This window comes from Colletotrichum orchidophilum (genome assembly GCF_001831195.1).
Source record: "Colletotrichum orchidophilum strain IMI 309357 chromosome Unknown Scaffold_13.1, whole genome shotgun sequence".
Classification (NCBI taxonomy): Eukaryota; Fungi; Ascomycota; class Sordariomycetes; order Glomerellales; family Glomerellaceae; genus Colletotrichum; species Colletotrichum orchidophilum.
In genome coordinates, this window is record NW_019172969.1 from 193944 (window position 1) to 206966 (window position 13023).

General features: G+C 51.7%; 6 protein-coding genes across 6 annotated transcripts; 4 read left to right on the forward strand and 2 right to left on the reverse strand.

The window, feature by feature from the left end:
• Nucleotides 1-447: 447 nt before the first annotated feature.
• On the reverse strand, nt 448-582 carry CORC01_02320 (uncharacterized protein; the record flags this gene model as incomplete). The annotated part of the gene is made up of 1 exon (XM_022613970.1): nt 448-582. The coding sequence occupies one exon, from the start codon at nt 580-582 to the stop codon at nt 448-450; it is 135 nt and encodes a 44-aa protein (XP_022479468.1).
• Nucleotides 583-884: 302 nt separating this feature from the next.
• On the reverse strand, nt 885-1337 carry CORC01_02321 (uncharacterized protein; the record flags this gene model as incomplete). Its single annotated transcript, XM_022613971.1, has 2 exons — nt 885-951; nt 1051-1337. The coding sequence occupies 2 exons, from the start codon at nt 1335-1337 to the stop codon at nt 885-887; spliced, it is 354 nt and encodes a 117-aa protein (XP_022479469.1).
• A 1903-nt stretch (nt 1338-3240) lies between these two features.
• CORC01_02322 (uncharacterized protein) lies at nt 3241-5489 on the forward strand (the record flags this gene model as incomplete). The annotated part of the gene is made up of 5 exons (XM_022613972.1): nt 3241-3301; nt 3384-3501; nt 3644-3692; nt 3742-4011; nt 4068-5489. 5 exons carry the CDS (start codon nt 3241-3243, stop codon nt 5487-5489), a joined length of 1920 nt encoding a protein of 639 aa, XP_022479470.1.
• Nucleotides 5490-6472: 983 nt separating this feature from the next.
• CORC01_02323 (uncharacterized protein) lies at nt 6473-6622 on the forward strand (the record flags this gene model as incomplete). The annotated part of the gene is made up of 1 exon (XM_022613973.1): nt 6473-6622. The coding sequence occupies one exon, from the start codon at nt 6473-6475 to the stop codon at nt 6620-6622; it is 150 nt and encodes a 49-aa protein (XP_022479471.1).
• Nucleotides 6623-8515: 1893 nt separating this feature from the next.
• On the forward strand, nt 8516-10113 carry CORC01_02324 (glycosyl hydrolase family 71; the record flags this gene model as incomplete). The annotated part of the gene is made up of 3 exons (XM_022613974.1): nt 8516-8563; nt 8662-9266; nt 9369-10113. The coding sequence occupies 3 exons, from the start codon at nt 8516-8518 to the stop codon at nt 10111-10113; spliced, it is 1398 nt and encodes a 465-aa protein (XP_022479472.1).
• A 1296-nt stretch (nt 10114-11409) lies between these two features.
• Nucleotides 11410-12909, forward strand: CORC01_02325 (xaa-Pro aminopeptidase family enzyme; the record flags this gene model as incomplete). Its single annotated transcript, XM_022613975.1, has 3 exons — nt 11410-11598; nt 11663-12593; nt 12662-12909. The coding sequence occupies 3 exons, from the start codon at nt 11410-11412 to the stop codon at nt 12907-12909; spliced, it is 1368 nt and encodes a 455-aa protein (XP_022479473.1).
• Nucleotides 12910-13023: the final 114 nt, after the last annotated feature.

The following is a 13023-nucleotide window of genomic DNA, read 5'->3' on the forward strand; positions in this document are numbered from 1 at the left end:
ATCAAGCGCGCATGCCATTTTTTTCTCTCAAGTTAGACTGCCGGGAGGTTTCTAAGAGGCAGAAGGCTTGCAATTTGACGCATGGCCAGCTCAGAAGAACATTATGTATCGGGCTTTCTGCTACGGCGCAGGCGAAATGTGCTGATTGGTCGCCTGCTGTTGACAAGGGCTATCCATGCCTTAATAGCTGGGTAGTTGTAATTCACATGGGTAGGATTTACAGTCAGGTTGGCAAAAGGCTGCACGCTTTCACGCATTTGTTACGCCAACGCAGTAGTGCATATCTGTACCTGCACGGGCTTTCTGTTTACTCAGGCAGCCAAAAGAAGCCTACGCAAGGCGACCCAAGCTCTCCACAGCATGATACAGGATTCACTTGGCCACACTGATGTTCGTGATAGGTATAGGGCTCTTATGAAAAAATATTCCTCTTCTATCACTTTCAGCTCATTCTGCTAAGTCAGGGGACGCCAAGTTTTGTTCCAAGCCCTCGAGAAGTGCAAGGCGGTCGGCCAAGGCCCCTGGCCAAACCATTCGGCCTACTCCAAGAGGTGGTCCGCACACGGCCCCCCTGCAAAACATTTTGACCAGAAACAAGTAAGGCTGTATCAGCATTCTTCCTGATTTCGTGGTCTGAGGTATGTTGCCGTGGAACAAACACTCTTGAGGCCAAAATGCACTCTCTTCAGCGCTTTTACAGAGCCATACGCAGTTTATCTGTGAATTGTATCTGTTAGTACTAGGCGAAACCATGGACAATTCTTCCCAAGGATAGAGGCGAACAAAATCCAATGAGAAGGAGCAGTGGTGTAGCTGTCGTCTTTGACGAAATATGAGCCCAAATTTCCACTCACGGAGACAGCAAAAGAGTCGCTCAATGAACTCTAAGGATCATCTCTACCGATGAGATCGTTGGTGATGGCAACTTCGCGTTCTTCGACTTCCATCGTTCTAGTGAGCCGAAGAAAAAGAGCGAGCTAGCAATTCGCAGTTTGCAAAGATAATAAGCGGGTATCAAGCTATCAGTGGCCTCTGTCAGCCACTACTTACTCTAATTCAGCGTCATGCGGCGCGGGTAGGATGCCTGGACCTCGATCTTGCATATCCTCATTTCCGGCAGCCGTCTTGTCGAGATCGGTTCTTTTTGTGTTACCAGTCGAACTGAGTAGCACATCTTTGCTATTTGATGTAATGGCGACCGGCTCAGGAACAGCTCTCTCCAGCTCCTGATTCTCAGTAAAACTTGTGACACTACGAGCGCTGCCATCATCGATGACGCCTGCTAGTGCCAGGGAAAGACACACAATATTGTAAACCAAAATCTTGAAGAAATGCATCTTTAGTTCTCCACTTGATGTGATAGAAGATAGAAGGATTCAGATAATGGTATCGTGACACTGCCTCAAAGTTTCTGGGAGTCAGGGTTTATATAGGTTTCACGGCTGATGTCGTAGCTCAGATACTATCCCAGATCGAGGTGTTTGAGTCGGTACATTTCTGCTGACTGAGGTACAAAAGGTTGGATACGACTTCTCCACCTGACCAATTCATGATATGAGTTTTCAGGCCTCCATCTTTGCATGTACATCTCGGATTGCCTGGTTCTTCTCAGCTGGAACCACCTTATTCTTTTTCCCTTCGAGCGGTTGATAGACTCGAGGGCGTCATTTTGGACGATACATAAGACTCATGAGATATTAAGTCAACACCCAAACCCCGTTGTTTGTGCCTTCATGCATCACGGCGTCTTAGGTTAGTAGAATCTTGCAAATGATGGTGTTGATGATCATGGTTTGTTCATTCGATATTCTTGCCTCTCTGAGATCGACTTGGGTCACAACAAATATAGTAACATAAACATTATCTCGAGTTTCCAAGTTGATAAATTGTAAAAAGAAAAAGCCGTACGTCCCAATATTGCTTGTGGTATGGCGGGTATGGCGGGTAGACTTACTAAAGTCCGTTCGCAAGGTAAGGAGAAACCCTCAAGGCCACGCCATGGCTCAACTTTGTGCACTGGGTCACAGTTCCTCGACATCTGTGTGGAGTCGGGCCGGCATTGGTGAGAAGCAGTTACTTCTTTAATTGCAGATTGTAATAAATAAAAAGGAAAGTCATATATGAAGCAGCTGAGGCAAACCCGTGAGGGCGAAACTCATCATCAGCATATGTAGAACCACTCACGCATGCGTGTAAGCCATGAAGCTTGTAAACAAAGAGAAGGTCACAATTTTCTGATTGCTTAGTGAACGCTGTATCTTCGTTTGGGCACGGGTGGTTTGCTGTGGACTTTGGTTATGTTTGCCAACTTAACTCATCGCGAGATCGACGGGCATTAATATGGCAAAGACGCTTTGATCCAGCAGAGATCCAACTACGCACTTTTTTTTACCTGTGTTACAAGAAATAAATCCAGCGTTAAGGCGGAAACGGGAATATTCCATGCCCATGATGACATACCTTAGTCTATCAAGTCCCGAGTGATGACTCCATAAAACCCTAGAACAGATCATGCAAGTTAAATATCTAGCCTCATATTTTGATTGACTCTAAGCGCCTCTCATACTTGATTACACACTCCTTTTTTCCGCCATGGTGTTTCGTAGAGCCTTGACGTGACTGAAGAAGTGTTTTTTATTTGGGTTCAGAAGACAATCAAATTTACAAAACTTCTGCAGCCACAAAAGATGATATTTCACCTGCTGTCCTCTATACATGCAACCTTTGACTTACAAGCCCCAAGAACTAGTGTTTCTTGGCCTAGACATCAGAAGGATCCACTCGAGAAACAATTCACCACCTGTAATGGCCCCGAGATATTCATTCCTGATCGAAAAGTTTGGTGGCTAGATGTTTTGAAAGGTAGCCTATCGTATTCTTCCGTCATCTCGGTGAGCAGCCCAGGGAAAATGCCATTGGCTCATTCCCGAAAGAATGAGGCAGCTGAGACGCCATGGCTGGCTAGGCGCCCTTTGCTTACTCTGTCATGCTGATTTCTTTCCCGAACTAGAGATATCTTATGTTGATTTGCGCCACCATTACGAATTTCAATAGCAGTATGCAGGCAGCAGCTCTGCGTTAGACTTGGCGAGGGGGTTGCAAAGTTGTGGTGTGTGCATCCGTCGGAGGGAGGCATAGCAAGAATATAAAAGTCGTAGTCTACTCGTCTGCTGTTCGGCCATTCTCAATTTCCCCACGCTCTAATTTGGAGAATACTCAGCCATCAGAATTGCAGTCAACATGTCTTCAGACGGAACGCAGGGACCCGTGCTTGTCAGCGGCATCAAGGCGGACAACCCAGGTTGGCTTCTTTCAATCGATAATCCCCACTCCTTAAACCTATAGCTTACATTAAGAAGCCAGACCTCCCGTGCGAATGGAAGTGCGCGACATGATCAAGGACCAGCCTGATCAGTGGAACCTGTACCTCTTAGGCCTGGAGAGATTCCAAAATTCGGTCAAGGAGGAGGAGCCTCTTTCTTTCTTTGAGATTGCTGGCAAGTAAATTATTGGCAAGATTCAGCCACGAGGCTCTGACACTAGCAGGTATCCATGGACTTCCATACAAGAAATGGCCCGACAGGGAGTGGAACAATAAGATGATCAGAGTCGACAATGACTTCGGAGGCTTTTGTACTCATAGCTCGATTCTCTTTCTTACTTGGCACCGCCCATATCTTGCTCTCTTCGAGGTAAGCTTCACCATCCATTTTCTTGGTAACATTTCCTGACATGGTCCAGGCCGAGCTATACAAGCATGTCAATGCGGTTGCCAATGAGTTCGAGGAGAGCGAGCGCAGAAGCGACTATGTGAAGGCAGCTAAAGATTTCAGAATTCCCTACTGGGACTGGGCTCGACCTGACCTTGGAGTATTTCCAGCAGAGGCTACATCCCAAGCTAGGGTCCAGGTCAAGCGTCCCCATAATAACCAGCAGGATTCTCGTATCGACCCAAACCCACTGGCAACCTACAAGTTCCGAGAGTCACGCTCAAATACGAGCATCAACGTGGTAACTTTTTCTCTAGCTCACGATTGTGTATGCATCATGCTGATCGACATTCATAGTTTCCGAGGGTCGGGGGCACCATCCGCTACCCAGACCAGCCCAACAACAACAGGATGATACAGAGACTGACACAGTTCTTTTCCGGAACCGATCCTCAGCAGGCGTCAAGGGGCAAGAATCTGACGGAGCGTGTTATTTTCATTCTCCAGTCATACCGTGACTTTGGATCTGCGTCTCACAACCGATTCAACCCCCCGAGACAGCCAGGGCAGCCCAACTTTGCGGAATGGGGCAGCATCGAGGACATTCATAACGCTATCCACACCTATTCTGGAGGCAGTGGGCACATGGGAAACCCAGCGATTGCCGCATTCGACCCCATCTTCTGGCTCCATCACGCCAATGTCGACCGTCTGTTCGCTATCTGGCAAGCTTGCCACGACAATCCTAGCGACCCATCTACCTACGTGACTGACCAGCGCGCCGGTGAGAGCTGGGGCAACTTCATCGTCAAAGCCGGCGACCCCGAGACCATCAAGACCCCGCTGGCTCCATTTGCTCAGTCTGGAACCAAGGACAACCAAGTATTCTGGACGTCCGAGGGTGTGAGATATACCACTGAGTTTGGATACGTCTATCCAGAGACTCAGTCTTGGAAGTTTCCCACCAAAGAGGCCATCCTCAATGAACTTGACCGTGTGTACGGCAAGACGGCATCCTTTGCCAACATCGCGAGAAGTGGCAACGAAGAATTCAAATCCTCCACGGAAGAGTTCAAGAGTCGAGCCAAGGCGCACTTGAGAGCAGAGAACTCCCCAGTTGATGCTGCCGCGTTCTCACTGGCTGCGGAACAGGAGGAGCAGAAGCCACTCCAGGACACCAATGAATCCGACGAATTCAGTCTCCCGGAGGATCGTGACTTGAAGAACTTGATCGGGCCCGACAACAAGTATCTTGAATGGCTCTTCAACATCAAGGCCGAAAAGGCCGAACTTGGAGGCAACTACGTCGTCCACGTATTCTTGGGCAACCCCGACGACTCAGTCCCCCTGCTGTATGTGACAAACCACTCGCATGTCGGCGCCTTTGCCACCTTCGGCCAAGACGAGACCACCGCATGTAAGAACTGTCAGCAGGGCCGTGCTTCAGGCCAGAAAATCACCGGCCAGGTCCCTCTCACGCTCGCTCTCGTCGAGCGATACGTTGCCGGCCTGATCGATAGTCTCGAGCCGCAACACGTCATCCCATATCTGCAGAAGCACCTTCATTGGCGTGTCACGTTGCCCAACGGTGATCTCCAGGCCAGGAGCAACCTGAACAATCTCTTGGTCAGCGTCGTTACGAATGAGGTGACCATTCCCAGCAACCCAACGGAACTTCCACGATACGCCGATGCGGTGATTCCTCAGCCAGAGGTTACTACTAATCGTGCTGGAAGTGGCCGCGGTGATGGAACTGGGTACGATGGTACCAACTTCTAGCTCTAGGAATAGATTAAGATGATGTAAATGTTCAGGCAATCAGTAGCAAAATGTGACTGAACGATTGAAGACCTGGATCTTGAGTGGTTATTCATGCTTCATATCACAGAGGAGGATAGGGGCTCTTGGGAGGAGTCCAAAAACATGAAGTACTATGTCCTTGTGGTACTTGAGTCCGTTATTACTGTGCGATATAGCCCAACGCATACGAAACGATCGCTGTCAAATTGAAACTCGCGTCTTGACAGCCGTCCAGGAAGTACGAGTAATAAGGAAATTCTGGTCTAACTCATTGACAAGGAGGAAGAAGAATCGTTTAATCATTCCAAAAATGGGCTCGTGTACTTGAAAAAGAGCACAAATACAGCACCGACGAAGGAGACATTGGCAAACAAATTCTTTGGCCCGACGTCTCTGGTAATGTAGGTCGAGATATGAATCACCATCTCGTGGATGGAATCTCTCTTAGAAATTCAGTTGCAGTATCCGTACATGCGCTTCATGATACATTACTCGAAGGCGCCGTCAAGGGCTGGGCGTAACTGAAGAGGATACGCGGAGCTGTAAGCCGAGACTCCGCACGTTCGCGCGTCTGCTCAGAACAAGGGCGGTTGGGGACTGGCTGATGAATGAATTCCGCTTTCTGGTTAGAAACGCAAGCGAGCGGGCCGAATCGGTGGCTCTGAATTTACTGCAACTCGGTGTAACTCGACTCCAAATGGCCTAGAACGGTGGGGTTTAGTGGTAGACAAGGGGCAGGGACCAGGGAGGCTTTAGGTTCTCAATCACGCTATCGGACCATGGTCCTCCCCCTCTTCTTTGCTGTGCTGTTTTGACCTCTATTTCCCTTCAATAGTGTCCTTCCTTCCAGACTCATACAGTCACTTATCCCTTCTCTAACCTAGCGTCTGTGATTGCTCCCGGGGGATTGAATAACCGAGGAGGTTGGATATCTGGCTGAAAGGCCAGGCACATTCCAACCCATGTCAGTGTTGGAGGGATTTTCTGCTCCCCCCTCAGTCTCTTTCTGGGCGTGGTTGGTGCAAAGTGCGAGCTGCTCAGCTCGAAACCCCTGTCACAAGGAGCTCGGAGGGGATCCGGACGATTGGCCGACGATGGCGCATGGTTTCTGAGACCAGCGCGACGCCCAGATGGGGTTTGTCTCGTCAGCCCAATGCAAACCGTATCTAAGCCGCCGGTTATCCGTCTTTAATGGTCTGAAGTAGCCTGACAACTACCTCGAGAGCCACTGAATAGCCCTCCGTGTCTGCGTTTTGGCGGTATTCCGATACACACTTGTAAGCCAACCCACCGCGATGACGCGCCAGCTCCGTGTCCATCTTCTCGATTTCAACATCGAAGGAAGCCCCCCACAAGGCTGGCGCCCTCTCGAGTTTGCACGCCCCTCACTCTTTCGACGTTTTGACCGGTCTCAACGGCGGGGTTGGCTGCGACTGCGAAGCGCCATAGACGACACGATAGTGGACCAGAGCCAAGCTTTGCAAAATATGGTTAAGCAACGTCGGGGCCCCCCCTCCCCCCACGACATGCGTTCACAGACTTAAAGACCTCAATATTGCCCTGTGCTGCCTAGGAATAGTGGGCAGATATCCATCGTGGAACCCTTGCTGCTGATATCGACCCTTGCCCTGGACGTCAGATATCCGACAATGCACGGTTCTTTAAGAGTCAATCTGGGTAGCGGGACCTTTCCTCTTTGCATTTGCTTATCAAATCTTAAAATCCAGAGGCACAGCACATTGGGAAGTTAGGCAAACCGTTGCTTGGCGAGCGGTTCGATGTGACGGACAGGGGACCGCTCGGCCGATTCCGCACGTGTAGGCCGTCAGGCGACAGGGATCGTGAGAGTCTCAGTGGGTGAGCGGACTGCCGCTAGTGAACGATCCGGCATGACGTCCGGCGGCGTGGTAGTCTCCGGATGATTGGCCTCGAAGAGTCCTAGGCGAGCTCAACAAGCATAAGATGTCGGGCGAGCAACCCGACAGGGCTCAGAGAGAAGCCGAGATTGAAAAATGGATGCTTGGACGAGAGCCTGAGAGGACAAGAGGGTCCCGAAACATCGTACCGCTGGGCAGGTCTGCTCTCTCCAGAATCTCCAGAAATGTTTCCCGGGTCGTATTTCGCCGTCGATCTTCCTCCACCTTCGTATTCGATCAACGCAGGGAATCGGGCTGGCAAAAGGCTTCACTTTGGATGGCATATCGCGCCAAGGTCACGAACATTTTACGAGCTTTTGCCGCCACCTTCTTACTCATATCTTCACGCCTGCCCTCGTGGAAGATATTTCTCTCACCGCCGTGAGAACATTTTGGACCCCTCGCACTCATGATGCAGAGTAAGCAGAGCCGGCCGAGGCAATTTCCCACGGCAGAAGCGGCCCTATCCAAATCGTGAGTCTTGGCACCCTGTTCTTCGCGCCATCGTCCTGCGGCACAGCAGGCACAACAGGCACGAAAGGGCACAGCAGCCACTTCACCTTAAAGACCAATGCCCACACAGCCCATTTGTTCAAACAACACATCCAACGGCGTCTCACAAAGCACTTACCCCTGCTCCTCCAATGTAGCCCTATCAGGCAAGCGCCCTTCTTAACCCTGTTCAAGAGGGACGGGGCCCCCCTGCTTGTCTGTTTGACGGTGGGAGTTTGAGGCCGTGTGGTTCCAGCCGCATGTGCCGCCTACCGTTGGCTTACCTGCCTATCTCACGATGGAGTCAGGTTGTCGCCATACCAGGGGTGGTCATGAACAATGGTGTAAAGCACCCGGAGGGGCGGTACTGCGGTCGGCCTGTCGGTTCGCAAGGCAGAAACCGACATGCTGGGTAGATATGCGAGCCATACCTAACTCGGCCCCCCCCTTCAAGTCATGTAGGCCACAATACATAATGCAGCGGCCGTGGCATCGTGGTTCTCCTGCAAGATTTGTAAACTCTGATTTCCTTGTCGATCAAACTTGGCCATTGGCGACTTGATCTGCGTGTCCAGCAAGCCCTTGCTCGCCGTAACGATGAAGTTGACCAACTGCCTCGCCGGTCTCCTGACCGCCATCACACAAGTGCAAGCCGCGTCCGTCTTTGCTCACTTCATGGCATGTTCTCCTCCGATGCTGGTGTTCTATTCTCTCATACTTCAGCTGCTAACAAACATTGCCAGCTCGTCAACACCAATAACTACACTCTCAGCGAATTTGAAGATGACTTCAAGATCGCCAAAGACGCCCACATCGACGCCTTCGCCCTCAACATGGGCCTCACGGATCCCAACACCGCCCAGTCACTCGAGAGCGCCTTCATCGCCGCCAAGAATGTTGGATTCCACCTATTCTTTTCCTTTGACTACAACGGCGGCTACCAAGGTGGCAAACCCTGGCCCAAGGAGACTATTCTGGAAATGGCAGACAAGTACTTCAAACTCGATGAGTACTTCAAGTATGCCGGCCAACCCCTTGCTTCGACATTTGAAGGCACAGAGAACGCCGATGATTGGATCGAACTCAAAAACAAGACCGATGCCTTCTTCATCCCCGACTGGTCCTCAGTGTCACCCGAGGAAGCACTGTCACTAGGGGGCGGCGTTGCTGATGGACTCTTTAGCTGGAACGCCTGGCCTGCTGGCGACCAGGACATGACTGACAAAAGTGACGCTGCGTTTGCTTGGGCCCTGAAAGGAAAGCCTTATATGATGCCCGTCTCCCCCTGGTTCTACACCAACCTCCCCGGCTATGACAAGAATTGGGTGTGGAGAGGTGATGATCTCTGGTATGATCGTTGGAACCAAGTAATGGATATAATGCCTGCGTAAGTCAACCCTGCAACCACCAAGTGTCTTCTTCCTCATCGAATTTGACTAACCATCATTAGCTTTGTTCAAATCATCTCTTGGAACGACTATGGCGAGTCCCACCACATTGGCCCGGTTCGCACCAACGCAATGGAAGCTTTCGAAGTCGGCAAAGCCCCCTTCAACTACGCCCTCGACCACCCCCACGACGGGTGGCGCCACTTCCTCCCTTACCTCATCGACAGCTACAAAGCCGCCGTGGCCCCTTCCATCAAAGACGAAGCTCTCATGACATGGTACCGCGGCTCGCCGGCCCTCGCCTGCAAGGACGGCGGTACCACCGTGAACACCGTCACGCAGGATCAAAAGGTCCTGACGGCGGCCCAAGTCGTCAGCGACAAAATCTTTTACTCGGCCCTCCTCACGTCCGGGGCTGAGATCACCGTCTCCGTCGGAGGCAAGACGCAGAAGGGCAATTGGACCTCGACCCCTGACGGCGGCAAGGGCGTATACCACGGAAGCGTCCCCTTCTTGGGCACCGGCGACGTCGTCATCACCATGACAAAGTACGGAACCGAGATCGCCAAGATCGATGGCAGGCAAATTGCAGACGAGTGCCCCAGCGGCATGACCAACTGGAACGCCTGGACCGGCAGCACGAATGCCCTACACGTCGATGATCCGAGCCCATCGCCCACGCAGACTGGCAATGGTCCCAAGTCTACAGCCAGTGATCATGGCTCGGGGGCATCTAACCTATCGCAAAGCGGTTTGGTTTACGTTGTCGTTGCCCTCGCCAGCTTGGCTGTTGCTGGGGTAGTGTGAATGGGACGGCAAATTGCGAAACAACGTGATATAAAATCATTAATAATACCCAAACGCGTTCCGGCTCGCCAAGCGGCCGCTTCTGCAAGTCGAATCTTCGAGCTACCTCGAAGTGAGCTTGGGAATAGAAGACGCTTTCACCTTTCCTAGGCTCGAATGTGGGCACAAATTTGTAAGTACAGCCATCTCAGGCCCCGTTCATCGTTCAAATGACTAACACATGCTACGATAGAACGTCCTAATTTGGCCTTGCATCTTCACTTCTCTCAATCATATTCACTTCTCTGGGCATAAACGCCACAGCTAAAAGTTTAATCAGCGGGTTCTAGATGACGATAGGAACGATAGCGCTATGATGTTTGATGAGTTTTGACGGTCGCTTTCAATGTACAATACCAATACCCCCCCTACCTAGAGAATCATATAGAAATTTCCTCATAGGCTATATGGGCTTCCGCAAGAGTTTCTTCAAGTGATCGTGTCTCCTAGCAAAGACTAACCAAACGTTGACATCCGGGTCTCCTACAAAGAGACTGCCTCTCGTTGATCTTCCGCACCTTTTGTTCAACATCATCTTTCTGTCTCAAATGACCGAAGGAAACTAAAGTTTCGACAAACTTGTCCTACAAAAACAGCCTGCACTGCGAGGAACAAAGGATAGACTAGTTTTACAAGTTCCGTCCTGTCCGGACCTGAAACCGAAGTTGGTATAGGGACGAAGCTCGAAGTTCAGAATGAGATGGAACAAAAGAAGATATAAACATCGCCCATTCATAATAGCCCTAGCTGCTAAGGACGCCTTTGATGTCTGTTCAGAGGGGAAAAATGAGGTTGGCAATACTAGTCTCATGGGAAGCGTTGATCCGGACACACAACTCTATGCTCCTACTGGGGCCAATTATGTGTGGCAAGAAATCGTCCTCTCATTCGTAAACCTTAATATGAAGTTGCTCTGATACGAACGCTCACTCTTAGTGATGCCTACTTTCTGCGAGGTAATGGAAGGTTTGACCTCGGTGAATAGCCACTCACCGAGGCGGGGGTCGGCATCCATGCAGCCTAGGATCCGAGGATTTGGTCAACGAGCTGCCTTTCCGGGACTAGACAACCGGAATGCGCTCGAGCAATTCAATTCAACTTCAACTCTGCATTCCTCAAACGGGGTCCCGGAAAGTCATCCGATCTCACATCCTCCATCCCATCTTTAAGCTCACCAGCCCCCCTCTTCAACCTCACTCATCTTCAACCCACTCTTATCGTGAGATCAACAAGCCAGTCGATCAAATCAAGCACACAATGCATTGGCTGCTATCGCTGCTCCCGGCCGCCGCCATCTTCTGGCAACACGCCGTCAGCGACCCAACGCCAAAATATAACCCTCTTCCGTCCCTCCGCGAACAAGCCCGCATTCAGGATGCGTGGACCGAGGAGCGCAAGGCGGGCATCCCCGCCCTCCTGAAGAAACACGGCGTCGAAGCCTGGCTGGTTCGTCCATCACTCACTCACAAAAGGCCCTTCCCAAGGTCCTGTAATTGACACATGTACATAGATAAGCCAACGGGAGTACGCCGAGGAAACAGTCTTCTGGTCCCTGAAGCCGGCATCGACCTTCTCCGCCCGCCGCCGCACAACCTGCCTTTTTCTCGCCGAGCCCCTCGCCTCCTCCAACACCACCGACGGCAGCAGCACCCTCACGCAGCAACCCGGTTGCATCATAGGATGGACCTCGGACGTCTGGGAGACGCTCAAATCGCAGCTCGAGGCCGCGAACCCCGCCACCATCGCCGTCAACGCGCACCCAGAGATCGCCTTCGCCAGCGGTCTCCACGCAGGCGAGTACCAGGCCATGGCCTCCGGGCTCGGCGGTGAGTGGACCTCGCGCATGGTCGTCAAGCCCGAGATCGCCGTCGAGTTCATCTCCGCCCAACCGGCATCCAAGCTGCCACAGTACAAGGAGATCATGGAGACGGCGTGGGCGATGATTGCCAAGGGCTTCAGTGAGGCGGTCATCGTGCCGGGGAAGACGACGACGGGTGATCTAGAGTGGTGGTTCCGTGAGGAGATTCTGGCGCACAACTTCTCGACGTGGTTCCACCCGAGCGTGAGTGTTGTCAACGAGGCGCTGCCTTGGACCCTGAGGTTGGATACGACCGTGGACGAGGGTGCCGGAGGGAGGGTCATTCAGTATGGGGACATGCTGCACGTCGATTTTGGGTTGACGGCGATGGGGTTGAACACGGATACGCAGCACCTGGGATACGTGCTGCGTCCCGACGAGACCGACGTGCCTCAGGATTTGAAGGACGGCTTGAAGGAAGGCAACAAGCTCCAAGACATTGTGAGACGAAACATTGCCGTCGGCAAGACTGGCAATGAGATGCTCAAGGCGTCGCTGGGAGAGATGCACACGGAGGGCATTCAGGGACGGGTCTACTCGCACCCAATTGGGGACTGGGGCCACGCTGCTGGCCCTCTCATCGGTAAGCAGGAGACGCGATGTTCGCGTCGAAAGACTTGATGGTTTGGGCGTGTCATTAACTCTGTATAGGAATGACCAACATGCAAGAGTATGTCTCGGCGGCTGGCGAATTGGCTGCGATCCGCAGTATGTGGTTCAGCGTGGAGCTGCTCGTAGAGCACTACGTCCCCTCAAGAAATCAGACACTCTGGTTTGCACTGGAAGAGGATGTATACTGGGCCGGCGAAGAAGAGGGATGGCAGTGGGTTTATGGCCGACAGGAGGAGTTCCACCTTGTCAGGGCGGCCAAGCAGCAACAGACGATGGAGGAGTTGTGAGATGAGTCACTCATTCATTCAACGTGTCACATCATTTAGTACAAGATAATGCACAGGGGAGGAAAAAAAGACTGTTCGCTGACAACCGGAAAAGGGGAATCTCATCATGAATTT